The following is a 15,618-nucleotide window of genomic DNA, read 5'->3' on the forward strand; positions in this document are numbered from 1 at the left end:
TGTTTATGAGGTTATTGTCGCCTACAGGTAGGGTTTCTCTCTTGGCGTGGCTGAAATACAGACAACAGTAACAACAGACATAATTACAGCAATTCTCACTGCTGTATATGCATGCACAATGCTACAAGCAATCAGGCATTCTGCACTGTAAATAAAGTAAATAGCGGTGTTGATGCTCATACGCTCAGACACTGCTTTTGATGTGCTGTGATCAAATGTCAAATAAAGAACTACTAAAGTGCAAACAATGCTTTTGTCCACCACTCAAATCTCCAGTTCCACACAATCTGACATTATGAATTCACTAAAGCTAAATATTATGTCCATCTTAAAGCAACAGGGGTTTATTGTTTAAGTGCAGAGTTTTTTTTTTTTTTTAAATGAGTGTCTGTTAAAGAATAAAATACTTAACTTAATGGTAAAAATAAATGTTTAATAATGTGGGTTATAGTTATTTGTTGAACTATTTTCAAATGGTAAGGCAACAGCATTCATAAAGTACCAGGGGTTGGGATTTTAATATTTGTTTATGTAAATTTAGAAGTCCACTGGGGGAAAATATATGTTTATATATATATATATATATATATATATATATATATATATATATATATATATATATATATATATATATATATATATATACACACACAAGTGCAATCATGTGGAACAAAATCGATCAAGGAAATAAAAGACTTGAGGAGGTTAAAAAAAAGCGATCAAAAGATGGTTGTTTGATGAGGATAATTAGTTTGCATGGTGGACGATGATGTTTTATTTTCGTATGTTATTTGATTGTGAATGTGGCTGCAGCTGCGTAAAACATGTGCTGGATAAGTTGACGGTTCATTCCGCTGTGGCGACCCCTAATTAATAAAGGGACTAAACCGAAAAGAAAAATGAAGGAATGTATTTGTGAATTATTTTGTTGCTGTTTTAAAATGTGGAGGTGCTGTTTGTTTTATGCATCATCTGTATTTTCAACAGTGTTGGGGAAAAAAGTAATATATTACAATCTGTAGTTACTTAAAAAAATAAATAAAACGTAACTAAATATGTTACTTACTTTTTAGGGACGCAATGTCAATAAAAATCTGCTGTTATTTTATTGTAATTTGCATTTTTTTTACTTTTTTTTTTTAAGAGATGAGGTAGACGTAAAATTGTAATGTATTACTTTTTTCCCAACACTGATTTTGAAGCCATGCTAGGTTTTATTTAACAGTGAGGACCACTATGGAAACAAGCCCAGGGCTTTATTGTGTTTATATCCTCGACAGTTTTTTATTTCAAAATGTATGGGATACTTGTATTTTTGTACAGCTTGTCTAAAATATGTCAAGTAAATTCAATTAAATTCAAAACAAGACATTTTTGATTCTTGATTTAAGGATGTTTAGATATTCTGACATAAAACAAGACCAAAACTAAGTAATAAAGGCATTTTTTCCTGTGTAAAACTGCACCAGCTGGCCTGAGTGTGCACCAAAGATAAGAAATAACAGGGTGAATATGGTGAAACAGCCTTGACTTTCATCACTTCCTGTGCCACTCATTAAAACCCAGCCTGACCACAGCAGCTGCCCGTGTGTTTGTCGTTTAAAAGACTTTTAATAGCCATAACATGCATGAAATCACACTCGAATACTTCACATACTGAAAACAGACACAACATATCGTCCTCTAGTGTGAACAAAAATATATATAAACTCTTAGAAAGCGATTCACGACCATGAAACACGTTTTTGGTAGATTATTTAATAGATTTTCAGCGTCAATGTGAACTTCAGGCGTGTTTTGGTCTTTTCTGCAGACCGCAAAACAAGGAAATTGACTTCATAACTCCTCCTAAACAGGTTTTAAAGATGTTAACTTTATATAGACGTTTTTTATAACGCAGCCTACGTGTGAGGATTATTAAATGTCCAACTAAACACGACAAAATCATGAAAAGTAAAGCAAAATGACAGTCGCGTTTGTATGAATGCAAAAAGACAAGCGTTCAGACTTTAACGTTACCTCGTGTGATGATTTGCAGTCCACTTCCGACTATGAGCTTGTATTTTATAATCCAGGAGTTCTGGCTGCTGTTGGATCCTTTAAACATCTGGAGTTCATGCAGTTTGACGTTTTGCCTCTGATTTTTTTTTCACTCCGTTAAAAACAGCAAAACCGCCCAGCAGATTCGAGGCGCGTCTGCGCAATACGCGATAAAAACGGAACGCGTTGTGACGTATCGCCAGGTTGACCAATCAAAGAGTTCGGTTTCGCGTCGCGTACAGACGCAAGAAAACTAGATTAGTACGAGAAACATAATAGTAATAACACACAAAACAAATATGACATAAACATTATTTAGCAAATTAACTTCAAGGTAATAATATTGTATATTACAATTATTTATATTTGTACTGCTGTGTGTGTGGTTTAAATGCAATAAATATGTTCTGCTAAATATAATATAATATAATATAATATAATATAATATAATATAATATAATATAATATAATATAATATAATATAATATAATATAATATAATATAATCAATTAAATTAATATAATATAATAAAATATAATTTAATATAATTAAAATAATATAATTTTATATAATATAATATAATTAATATAATATTATATAATATAATAAAATATTATTTAATATAATATAATATAATCAATATAATATTATTTAATATTATTTAATATTATTAATATAAAGTAATATAATATATCATAATATATTATAATATAAAATAATATAATATAATTATTATAACATACCATACCATAATATAATATAATATAATATAATATAATATAATATAATATAATATAATATAATATAATATAATATAATATAATATAATATAATTTATATAATATAATAAAATATAATTTAATATAATATAATCAATATAATATAATCAATAGAATATTATTAATATAAAGTAATATAATATAATATAATAAAATTAATATAATATGATAAAATATAATATAATATAATATAATTTCTATAATTTCTATAATATAATAAAATATAATTTAATATAATATAATCAATATAATATAATCAATGGAATATTATTAATATAAAGTAATATAATATAATATAATATAATATAATATAATATAATATAATATAATATAATATAATATAATATAATATAATATTATTAATATAAAATAATATAATATAATATAATATAATATAATATAATATAATATAATATAATATAATATAATATAATATAATATAATATAATATAATATAATCAATATAATATAATTAATATAATATGATAAAATATAATATAATATAATATAATATAATATAATATAATATAATAAATTATAATTTAATATAATATAATCAATATAATATAATTAATATAATGTGATATAATATAATATAATATAATATAATATAATATAATATAATATAATATAATATAATATAATATAATATAATATAATATAATATAATATAATCAATATAATATAATCAATATAATATTATTAATATAAAGTAATATAATATAATATAATATAATATAATATAATATAATATAATATAATATAACTATTTTAACATACCATTATATTATATTATATTATATTATATTAAATTATATTATATTATATTATATTATATTATATTATATTATATTATATTATATTATATTATATTATATTATATTATATTATATCATGTTCCGGCGCCATAAAAAGTATATTAAAACCTTTTCTCAACAATTTTCACAGGATTTGAGGTGTTGGCGTTAGAAAGACCACCATCTTGTGGCTAAACATGGCAGACGCAGCATAAAATAAACCAGAGATGCCCAAACTATCGACAGTGGGCCAAAGTTGGCGCATGCATGGTAAGAAAGAAGCGAGAATGATGAGGTAGTTAGAGCAGAGATGCCCAATAGGGCCCGTGGGCCAAAGTTGGTCCATGATAACTTTTGAAATGGCCCGCCATCCCATCTGAGAAGAGAGGGGGAATGATAAGGGTGGTTTCGAGATAGTCAATTCAAATTTAATGTAAACATTTGTTTGTTTGTTTTATTGTTAAAAGCTACTGATTAAATGTTTCAATCAAATGGTGTAAATTTGAGACTTTGGTGAGCAAATCAAGTCAAAGACAGATTCTGCTTGACTAGTGTGTTCAGCACTGAACTCCACTGTGTTATCAGGCAGTGCACACATAGGGCTCAACCTTTTTAGTGCCCTTTTTTGCCCTTTTTAGTCTTGGATAAAAAGTGCCCTTCCAAAATGATCAAAAGTGCCCCCTCGACGCGACACACCCTCCGTCCCGCCCTTCAGTAGGCGCACGACAACACTGATCTTGAGTACGCGCGCTGACCTTTGGATGGTCTCTGCACGGGCCTGTGTGTGTACAAGAAGACATTTCCTTCATCCAGAGTGACAAAGATGGAGCATGAATAATTTTCCAGTAAATGGCTGGAATCAGGCGCTTCGCATGCAATAGACACAGGCTTATACACTTCTGTTCATATGACTTCAGCGATAAGGCAGGTGGGAGAACTTTCATTTTTGTGTGAACTATTCTTTTAAATAGAAAAAAAAATTCTGCATCATTACTAAATGTATAAAAAAGATTACATCTAGGCTACATTTAGTTTATACTTTGCTTTATAAAATCTATTTAGTTTTTATTTCCAATGAATCTAACAAAAAACGCTGAAAATAAGAGACGCGACTTCATAAATACACAAGGAATATGTATGATATGGATTTTTCATTCATTCATTTTTTTCAGCTTAGTTCCTTTATTCGTCAGGGGTTGCCACAGTGGAATGAACCACCAACTTATCCAGCATATGTTTTACACAGCGGATACCCAGTACTAGGAAACACCCACATATACACCCACAAAAATATATACAGCCAAAAAAATTATCGTCGCAGTTTTAAAGTTTAAAAACTCAACGAACAGGAACGACAAATCCCACGATGCTTTGCGTTGTGTTCCCGTGATCCCTTGCGCCTGAACGCGTTTGTGCCGTTCATCTTCAACATGGCTAACGAAGGGCCGCAGGATCCAAATATAGATTTTAATACATGGACCCATGGCGAGCTGCAGGCCAAATTGGCCGAATTTGGTGCTCCCAATATGGGTAAGTTAACAACTCTTTCATTACATCGCTGCGGGACAGTATCGCTGAGTTTTTCATTTGTTAGCTAGCGTTAGCCTGTTAGCCTGTTATTTTCCTGTCCGGTGCCCGGGCCTCAGTGCACCAAACGACGCGCTTACACATGTTGTTCATTGAAATGTGTGTTGGAAAGCTGGTTTTGCTCTTGATTTTGCTGCTAGTAATGCATTAAGTCGTGTATGTGATATAAGTAAAGTGTATGATAAGTCGTCCCCGGTTGAACCGAGTGAATGTTTTTGTCTGAACGGGAAATGCAATGGGATTTAAGTGCAGAACTTTTTATACACACATTTTTATACACACCAATACTTTAGCTGCATAATAAATCGTGTAAAATGTCTAATTCACTGTTTATTATCATCATCATTTAAGTTACCTGTGGTTTTCTGTTATCCAGGTCCAAGAGAGGAGCTCATAGACAGACTGAAATCTTATGCACAGGTAAATTAGTTAAGGGTTTTAATTACAGATACAACGTTATTTACATTTTTTTTGTCCTAACATAATCTTTATTACGTTTTCAGCCTGGCATGATCTTTAATAAACCAAACATACCAGGAGAAGACAAGAGCTTGACCACGGTACTGTGTCCTTTCTCTTATTCTCTTAGCAGTATAGTTCACCACAAACATGTAAATTCTGTCACTTTCTCACCCTTTACTTGATCAAACCCTGTTTGTTTTTGTTCAGTTGAACGCTGAAGAAGACGTTTTGAAGAATTGTGTAAACCTGTAACCATTGATTTCCATTGTTGTCCAACTATGGAAGTCAATAATTACATGAGTAACTCCATGCAAATGTGAACCTTGCCATGATAAAACTACGCTTCAACCAAAATAGCCAAACTGTTTCTACATTTTTGGTGTAATGACAAGTGACACAAGTGCCAATTTTACATTTGTCACATACATAGCGAAGCTTTTTCCTCAAAAATGCAAAAACATGTAAAACTAAATACAATCAATCATGTGTTCTTTAGAGAGCAACTCCTATCCTTTTTATTAGGATTGTTTCTTTTGGGTTGGGCAGTTTGATTCACAGAATTTCTGCAAAGTATGTTGTAGACCAGGTGTGGGCAAACTTGATCCTGGAGGGCCGGTGTCCTGCACAGTTTAGCTCCAACCCTATTCAAACAGACTTCCCTATAGAGTTCAAGTGATCTTGAAGACACTGAGGCCCCGTTTACACTAGTGCGTTTTAGTTTTAAAACGGCGTTGTAGAATGAAAACGATCCGCGTCCACACTCGCGTTTTACCCAGCGTTTCTGAACAGCTCTCCGTCCACACCAAAACCCTGAAAACGCACATCACGTGACCACACACACACACTCGGGCAAGCGCTCCAGCATTTCTACCCAGATGAGAGCTCTGCTTGTCGGACTGCTCATCAAGCATCTCCCGCTGGATCTAATCTCACTATATTTGCTAAATGTGATATTTCATTCATCTTGTTGTCTTTATCTAACGACATAGGCCAATTCCCTGACTTTGGTCATTGGAAACTGTTAAGTTACTTGTTCACGGGGAACATGTTTTGGTTAAGCGCAAAGATAAGTTAATGATTAATCCAGGTACATTGACTGATCGCTTGCCTTTATTTCCTACAATGTATAAACTTATTGTATGTTATACTTTTATAATTATCGATTATTAAAACTGATATTCAGCAAAAGAGAGGGTGCGTTTCGTATTTTCACTGAAATTGAAAGGAGGCAGTTGTTATCGGCTCTGTTTTGTTATAAATATCCACACAGTGAAGATGACGCTCATATATGCAGCACGGCGCCTCAACATTTCTGCTGTCTGTTAAGTTGCTAATATTAAAATGAAAATAGGCAGTTCCTTAAATCATGTTTACATTTTATTGTTGATAAAGTGAAACAACGTAGCCAGGGTGATGTGAATGAAGTTATAAAGTACACTGTTCCCTTTGAAGATTTACCCGTGTCCTCTGTATGTTTTCCATATCAAACTGAGAAGGGGGAGACTGCAGCCTTGATCAAACTTGCGAAGTCTTAACTTACAAGAAGAGGATGCGAGACTGAACTATGTGTGGGCTACTTAATATTGAGGAAAAGCCCCAATCAGATAGGTGAACGTTTGCAGCCCCGCCTCCGTTTTCAGATGTCTCCGTCTTTCCCCATCCACACTGAGACGGAGCAGCAGCGTTTCAGAATGAAAACGGCCTCTCCAGCGTTTTCAAAAAGCTCCGTTTTCGGCGCTCGAGAACTCCGGCGTAGTGTGGACGGATGGCGTAACCGTAGCAAAACTTATGCGTTTTCAAACTAAAACGCACTAGTGTAAACGGGGCCTGATTAGTTTGTTCAGGTGTGTTTGACTAGTGTTGGAGCAAAACTCTGCAGGGACACCGGCCCTCGAGGATCAAGTTAGCTCATCCCTGTTGTAGACTGTAAACTCGCAGACTTTTTTTGGTCACATCCATAACGCTTGTTTATTTCCCTCATTTAAAGTACAAAGCATGTTCACAGATTGATATATTTCTGCTCTCACAACTCTGTGGCTAGTTGTTTCGTAAAATATAAACAGATGTTTCAACATGATGTTAACATTTACTTTCTCTGTGAATTTATGTTTTGAGCTGTTACTGCAAATGTCACATCCATAACGCTGGAGTTGCTCATGTTTTCAACATTTTTCAAACTATCTTCTTTTGTGCTCAACTTATTTTGGAACAAGTCAAGGGTGAGTAAATGACAGGAATGTGAACTATCTCTAATGTCTTGGTAATCTAATAGTCACTTTGCTCCCGTTTGTTGTTAAGCTTTAGATCACCAATCTCGGTCCTGGAGGGCCGGTGTCCCTGCAGGGTTTACCTCCAACTTGCCTCAACACACCTGCCTGAATGTTTCAAGTATACCTAGCAAGACCTTGATTAGCTTGTTCAGGTGTGTTTGATTAGGGTTGGAGCTAAAATCTGCAGGACACCGGCCCTCCAGGAACAAGTTTGGTGACCCCTGCTTTAGAATATAAAAGCTATAAGATTTGTTGTGTGTGTGTGTGTGTGTGTGTGTGTTTGTTTGTGTGTGTGTCTCAGATGCCCGGTCTGCCACCCATGCCCCCTATGCCTTCGATGCCCCTGCCGCCTAGCATGAACATGATGCAGGCCATGAACATGATGGGAGGCCCTCCACCGATACACATGGCTATGGAGCCACCGGGTATGATGCAGCATGACGACAGGGGCCCACAGGTAAGAGACAGAAGCTGCATCCCAAATCGCATACTTATGCACTATTCTGCGCCATTTTGTAGTCTAAATAGTGTAAGTAGTGCGTTCACACTGAAAACTCTGAAAATAGTAAGTGCACTTTAATTACCCGGATGATGCACTCATTCAGCCGGTAAAGTGAAGTGTGTAAAGATGGACACTTCACACACTCAATGACCACAGTTTTGCTCACGTAGCGGAAGGGGCGGAGCTATTGGGTGCACATGTTGGATAACTTTATATATTTTGGATGGTGAAAGCAAAATTCTCCTACGAAAGTGATTATAGCGCCCCCGATGGTGAATGCGGTTATACTCACGGCAGGTATTATTTGATAATTCAGTAATTTATTTCACTGATTTAGCAATCATCAAACGTCATCAGGGAAACGGTTTGAATTTCTGCTTAGTAAAAAAACATTAGTGTGCCATTTGAGACGCAGCTAGAGTGAGAGAGTCTTTCCATTGTTAAAACCGTAAAATAGGATAAAGTGTTTAGTGCTAGTAGATCAGAAATTAACTATCTATTATTACATTACTAGGGTTGGGTGCAGAAACCTGGTGCCATTATGGCACGGGTACCTATGTAAATTCGGTGCCTAAAGGCTCCTACACACCGGAATGTTTTTAGTTTGTTTATCGGCAGCGTTTTACGAGACGTTTTTCAGTGTTCAAACCCAAGCGCTTTTCACTGGCGTCAAGCAGAAGAGTATGCTAAATCACTCTTTTGACATTAGATGGAGCTGCACAACTTTAAGCTTCTGACACCGGCTTATAACAAAGAAGAGGAGGAGGAGAGGAAGTTCACACGTTTGTTTATAAACGTATATATACTGGTGACCCGAACAAGCATGGATGGTTCACGCAGCAGCTCTAGCGATGAAGAAATGATTATTGTTCACCAGTTCGATAAGCAGCTGCACGTTCATATCGCCTTTGGGCGTCTTCTTCAATGTGCGCTCGCATTGACAGTTTTGCGCTTGAGCGCCTCCAAGTGCTGTTTACTGTAACTTCAGCAGCTTCGTGCACGTGAACAAAAGTGCCGATCTGATTGGTGGAGAAGGTTTTGACGCGCAAAAAAACGAGCATGAGGCGTTTTTTTTTTTTTAAATGACGCTTTTGTGCGTTGGTGTGCACGATCACATTGACGCCCGTTATTTAGTTATGAGGCGTTAAATATCAACGGAAAACGCGAGCAAAAAACGTCTCTGTGTGCACGGGCCTTAATTCCAGTGCCACTGGTGCTGCTACAAGGACGTAAGAAGCATCAAGGAGTGCAACAAAGCACACATAAGTACTCGTTGTCACACCATCTCTAAACATTTATTTCTAACCAACTTTGAGGGATGCAGACGCCATCGGCGATATTAGTACAGCACATATAGGGTCCTTTAATCTGTGGATCACTCAGTTAGCTGGATTTGGTTGTTGACGATTTGACATGATTTCGTTCTGCCAGACTCATCTGAGAGTTGTTGTCATAGCAACCGGTCTGGTAGCTCAAACCTGCTAGGGAGCAGCAGCTTGTTTCATATAAACAGGATTAGATCAGGTCAGTTTAAGCAAAGGTAATACTGAAAGTATGAACCGAGTGCTAATATTTTCTGACAGTAGTAACCTATAGGTCATGGGCGTTGCTAGGCCTATTTTAGGGGGGCTGTAGCCCCCTATATTTCCACTCAGCCCCCCTAAAACTTTTGCGATGAGCTTATAAACTGTACACTAAATTATCGCCTTGGTCCTCTTTAAAGGGCCATGGAACCCCCTCTTTTCCGCAGGGTGTTTTCACACCTCTACTTTGGAAAAAGTCAGAAAAGTGGGCGTGTCCAGCTTTGTTTAGGGTGGAGTGTCGGAGGAAGAAAAGAGGCATGGTGTGGGAGTGTCTATTTGGGCGCGCTGACTTTCTAAGTCAAAACACACAACCACAGCGGAAAATGTGACTGTGTTTACATGGACATCTGTAGTCGAATTATTTGCCAAATTATTAAATGGTGGACTTTAACTGCAGTTTGACTCTTTCATTCAGGGAATTCATTCATGCCCCTCGCGACAAACGAGATATTTGATTGGAGGAACTGCTCTAAGCGTGTATTTTTCATGCAATGTTTGATACCGCAAGGCGAATGAGAGAATAAAAACCCTCAGCATTTCCCGGAAACTTAGATGCACTCGGCAGGTAGCGTCAGAAAGCCGCGTGTGTTATTCCGGTCACAAAATGCGGTAAAAACCCTACACGGGGTTAAAGTTTGGTTGTGGTGCTAACATGTTTGTACTCGGTGCAATAGTTAACTTAGTTCGATACAAACAAACTGAATAAACAAAGAGCACTGGTCGCTCACTTACCAAATCTGTAGAGACAGGACAATCACCAGCAACTAGAGCCGCGTCTTTATTAAGAGGATACTACAAGCGAATCCGGATCTCAGCGTTTGCAGATGAGAACAGCTCTCAGGTAAACAATGTTCCTCCTTAGACACGTTAGTTATTGTTGTCCAGTGTCACGTACACTGTTAATCCACACGTGAGTCTGAGCTCTCACAGAGAAAAAATGAAAACAAAACTTAACTGCAGCAAACTATAAAAGCAACACTTCACGCTTGTTTTGCCAACACAACGTGGCGTCTCTGTCATCTAAACACTGTGACAGTAATGAATATTAATGAACTTGCACAATAGAGCGCGCTGATTGGTTTGAACCAAGCCTTACTCATGCATTAATGCACACACTGTAAGACGTAATAAGACTCACTCTGGCACAGACGCCCAGTCTGCAGGCTGGAATACACGCTATTATCTCATGGCCGTGACGCAGCTTCAAAAATTAGTTTCAAACCGGAAGTACGAATTTGCTTGAAATAACGCTAAAACAACCAATTTACACTTTTTAGTGAAATATAGGTGTCCTAATAGTGTTCTTAGCAGTTTGGGACACATGTACGACTGTCAACAGCTCAAAAAATATGTTTTGGTGTTTCGTGACCCTTTAAATTTAATAAGAAAACAACGGCAGAATTCGGCTCCTCCCCGTCTTTTATTTTTCATTTGATCAGCAAACCACTGCAAGAGAACGAGGTGTGTGATGATCAAGGAATTGTTATAATATCTGCTTATTTGCAGTTCTTTGATATGGATAATCTTGTATTGCCTGTATCTCAATGTCATGGAGGAGTAGTGACGTTTTCTCGGCGTTCACCTCATCAGCGAAAAATGTAACTCTTAATGAACATTTCGCTATTTTTATTTCAAATGAACTACTAATATTAAACTCTTTACAGTTCGTGCGGCGTTAACTATACCATACAGTCTTGCACAGGAAGGAGTAAACACAGTGACAGAAGCACTTAGAGAATGGACTCGTTTTAACTGTCACTGAGTCAATGACAGAGATGGAAACATCAAGTGTTGTCTAGTATTAAAACAATACTTCTTATTTATTATCATTCAGATCGTGGAATATGTGAATTAGCCTGTAAGTTTAAATGTGTATATATTTATATATACATGTCATTTAATTAGAAAAGTGCATATATGCTTTTTGAAGATACCCGAAAAGTCTCTTCTACAATTTTACCATCCGTGACCCGGATTGAGACTGAAATTTGAATTGTCATCAAATCCTCATGGTGTTTGTGTGCGTTTCTCTCAGGCTGTTGTTCTTCTGGAGCACGAGCGCCAGCAGGAGCTTGCTAAAATCCAGCAGGGGCAGCCGGGAGCCAGAGGACCAGATCTGGGACCCCGACCCAACCTCCTGCCCCCCATCCCTCCACTCAGAGGTGAGCGCTCATGCTGGGGAATTATCGGGAAACACTCATTCCTGTCTGACACCACTTAACACCCTGAAAAAAATTGTTTGCAGACTGCCAGTCCTTATACAGTTGAAGTCAGAATTATTAGCTCCCCTGTATATTTTTTGTCCACAATGTCTGTTTAACAGAGGTTTTTTCCTACACATTTCTAATCATTAGTTTTAATAACTCATCTCTAATAACTGATTTATTTTTATCTTTGCCATGATGACAGTAAATAATATTTGACTAGATATTTTTCAAGACACTTCTGTTGGTGAGTTGTGTAAAATGGCACTGGCTTTACTATTTAAGATGTGATCATCAGGGGGCGTCGGTAAGAACGCACAAGTCAGGCTTTGTAGTTAGCTGATTTGTTACAGCATTTATTTGCAGTCATAGGCACCGTTTACACTAGTGCGTTTTAGTTTTAAAATTTTTATTTTAGATCAAAAACGATTCGCGTCCACACTAGCGTTTTACCTAGCGTCTCTGAACATATCTCCGTCCACACTGCGCCACCAAAAACGTATATCACGTGACCATTCGCACACTCTGGGCATGCACGTTCTAGTATAAACAGAAAGCATGCGTCTCGCTCGGCATTTTGTTATTGTTAGTCAACAAACGCTGGTTGAACATTAAACACGATGGCAAAGAAAGCAAGAGAGGTATTTTTGTGGACAGACAACGAGGTCGAGTTGTTACTAAACGATGGAGTCCCGTGAAGGAGCTCCTGATGCAAAGTTTTGTTTTGTGTTTACCTCATAGTTAAAGTTGTTGCACGTCCGCCGGTTCCTGCCTCAGAATGAGCGAGTTTGAGCCACTTGTACATCCAGGAAGCGTTCAGAAAGAACAAAACACAGGCAAAGAAACTCGACACAGAGAAACATTTACACCTCACTGCCAACTAGCGTTTTGGAAGTGTTAATGCAGACCAACAGAGACAGCGAGCAAAAGTATAAATGCACAGCTACGGGCATTGCATGCGCCGTTGGTTACGCCGGTCACTTGACGCAAAGAATAAACCAGGCTTGAATCAACACACGGGTTTCTGTAGCATTAAAGCAACACCCGAAAAACCTGCTCGTAGCATTTGCATCCCTTTGGCTTAGCCAGTAGTCAGAAAGACAAAGGGTAAATATCCCTCCTCGCTGGGATGTGCGTGAAATGATATAATTAAACACCAAAGAATAGAACTTTTCACTTATATGTAGATTATTGTTGATTTGAAATTAGATTATATAAATGTATATTCCCACAATAGCTATGGCCATACGTCTAAAATAAAACAATTTCTCTTATCAGAAATCAGTAATCACAAATCCCAAGCGAAGCATTGTGTTAGACTTTAGCAAATGTTACACTGTCGATGACTACTGTGATAATCAGACCTGAAGCTACGCTCGACTGAATAAAAACATGGAGAAAAGGTCTTCACCGCATAGAAACAGACACACGCGGCCGGCGAGTCCTCCGTCCATCTCCCGTCAGAAAGGACCTTAATTCATGCTTGTTTATTCTGTGTGAATATAAATATTTCATTTGCTTTCTTCCATTAATATTATATCTATTTTGCGGCAGACCCACCGAGAACAGCATGAGCTTGAAAATCATCATCAAATCCTGTCCCACGCCGCACTGTTGCATCGAGTCTTGTTTGCAATAATTTCGGTCTCATCGCCTATTTCGCTGGAAAAGCGCATTGATTTGAAATTTTTTCCAAAATTAAAAAGGTAATGCAAGTGAAGTAGATTACTAAATAAGTTTAAAAAAACACCAAAACGTTATTAAATACGCTTAGAGATGGTTAAATAAATGAGAAAAATAAGTAAACATAAAGCTGCCGCGCCTCCATGTGATAGTATTGTGTATCAGCGATCTCACAGGGGGACGATATGGCGATCTGAGTATTTCGTAAATTGCCCAACACTAATACAAACACCACCACGTGTACACAAAATCCAGCAGAATATACATTATTGATTACTTTATCTTCCTTATAGCATTCTGGTTCTGACTAGTTTGTAGTGTGATCATTGTTTGGGCTAATTGTGGATGTGTTTTAAAGCAACTTGAGTTTTAATGATATTATAGCGAATTGAACAAAACTTGTTTATATTTTCACGTTAATTTCATCGCTAAAATGATCTGAATTTCCCATCGCTACATTAAACCTGATTGTTTTCCTCTTTTAGTCGGGATTCAGAGCGGTCTGCCTCCTCCAGGCCTTTCATTGGTTGCCCAAAATCAACGGCAGAAAGTCCCGCCCCCTCCTGGGGAGGACGGCAGAGAGGTACGAGAAACTGAAAACCTGAAAGCCAATCACTGCGCATCTTCAAAATGTTTGTGTGTTGATGTTTCATGTGTTCAGTCGTGGCAGGGGGAAGATGTCGGCATTGGACCCAAGATTCCTCAGGCTCTGGAGAAAATCCTGCAGCTGAAGGAAATGAGGCAGGAGCAGCTCAGCGTCGCCCCTACAGGTAACTATGAGTAACTGCACAGGGCTTATGTAACATTTATTAGCCTTAAATGGCACCTATTATACAAAAATCACTTTTATAAGGGGTTAAACACAGTTGTGTGGCAGAAATGTTTGAATATAACCAGCTTATAATGGTCAAAAATAATTAATTCCGTTTGTTTATAATCACACTTGATAAAGACCTTTCTCCCTTTGTACGTGTTATCAGTGGAGGAAAGCCCCGCCCATTAGTCACCATCTCTTTCTCATCAGCATAGGACTTTAGTCCTGTTTTTGAATCTACCACTATGCTGACACATGGGCATTTGTAGCTCCGCCCTCTTCAGAAAAAGAGCACAATCTCATTTGAATTTAAAGCGACAGTCACCAAAACGGCACAATATAATGCTCGGAATCTTCACATAAACACTAGGGACATTAGAGACTTATTTTGTAAAGAAGTGGCATAAATAGGTCTCCTTTAGTATTGATAATAACCATGTTTACAAGATGAGAGCACTTGAGTGCACTTCAAGCTTAATTACCCACAGGAGAGACAATGAATGTGCCGTTGAGACTCGCATTTGCAATCTGTGTGTGCATTCATGAAGTCAAAGTGAATGTAAAGGCTCTTCAGTTTGTAGCATCATTAAATAAAAAAAACGAGTGTAAGAATAATCCCAGATAGTTGAATGTGAACTTATACAGTGCTCAGCATAAATGAGTAACCCCCCCCCCCCCATTTCTCAGTAAATATATATGCACTTTTGGATGCATTGGTAACACTTTACAATAAGGTTGTGTCAGGTAATGCTTTTACTAACATGAACAAACAACGAACAATACATGTGTTAGTGTTCATTGTTCATTCATGTTAACCCACTATGTAATATTAATGTGAACGAGCACGAATGTGGATGTTAATAATGCATTAGTAGATGTTGAACTGTGGTTAATAAA

General features: G+C 36.8%; 2 protein-coding genes across 5 annotated transcripts in view; one reads left to right on the forward strand and one right to left on the reverse strand.

Moving 5' to 3' along the window:
* The window catches only part of capn1 (calpain 1), a 71,478-nt gene extending 69,291 nt beyond the window's left edge, over positions 1–2,187 (reverse strand). For 3 of the 4 annotated variants that reach the window (XR_012382364.1, XR_012382366.1, XR_012382365.1), the window contains exon 1: positions 2,020–2,187. The gene's annotated coding sequence lies outside the window, so the exon portion shown is untranslated. 4 annotated transcript variants of the gene reach the window in all.
* Positions 2,188–4,979: 2,792 nt separating this feature from the next.
* The window catches only part of sf3b2 (splicing factor 3b, subunit 2), a 43,245-nt gene continuing 32,606 nt past the window's right edge, over positions 4,980–15,618 (forward strand). Inside the window, exons 1-7 of the mRNA NM_001105277.3 lie at positions 4,980–5,146; positions 5,580–5,623; positions 5,707–5,763; positions 8,237–8,392; positions 12,056–12,182; positions 14,393–14,490; positions 14,569–14,677. Of these exons, the coding sequence (NP_001098747.1) occupies positions 5,047–5,146; positions 5,580–5,623; positions 5,707–5,763; positions 8,237–8,392; positions 12,056–12,182; positions 14,393–14,490; positions 14,569–14,677 (691 nt within the window). The 5' untranslated portion in view covers positions 4,980–5,046. The remainder of the gene's footprint in view (positions 5,147–5,579; positions 5,624–5,706; positions 5,764–8,236; positions 8,393–12,055; positions 12,183–14,392; positions 14,491–14,568; positions 14,678–15,618) is intronic.

This window comes from Danio rerio, chromosome 7 (genome assembly GCF_049306965.1).
Source record: "Danio rerio strain Tuebingen ecotype United States chromosome 7, GRCz12tu, whole genome shotgun sequence".
Classification (NCBI taxonomy): domain Eukaryota; kingdom Metazoa; phylum Chordata; class Actinopteri; order Cypriniformes; family Danionidae; genus Danio; species Danio rerio.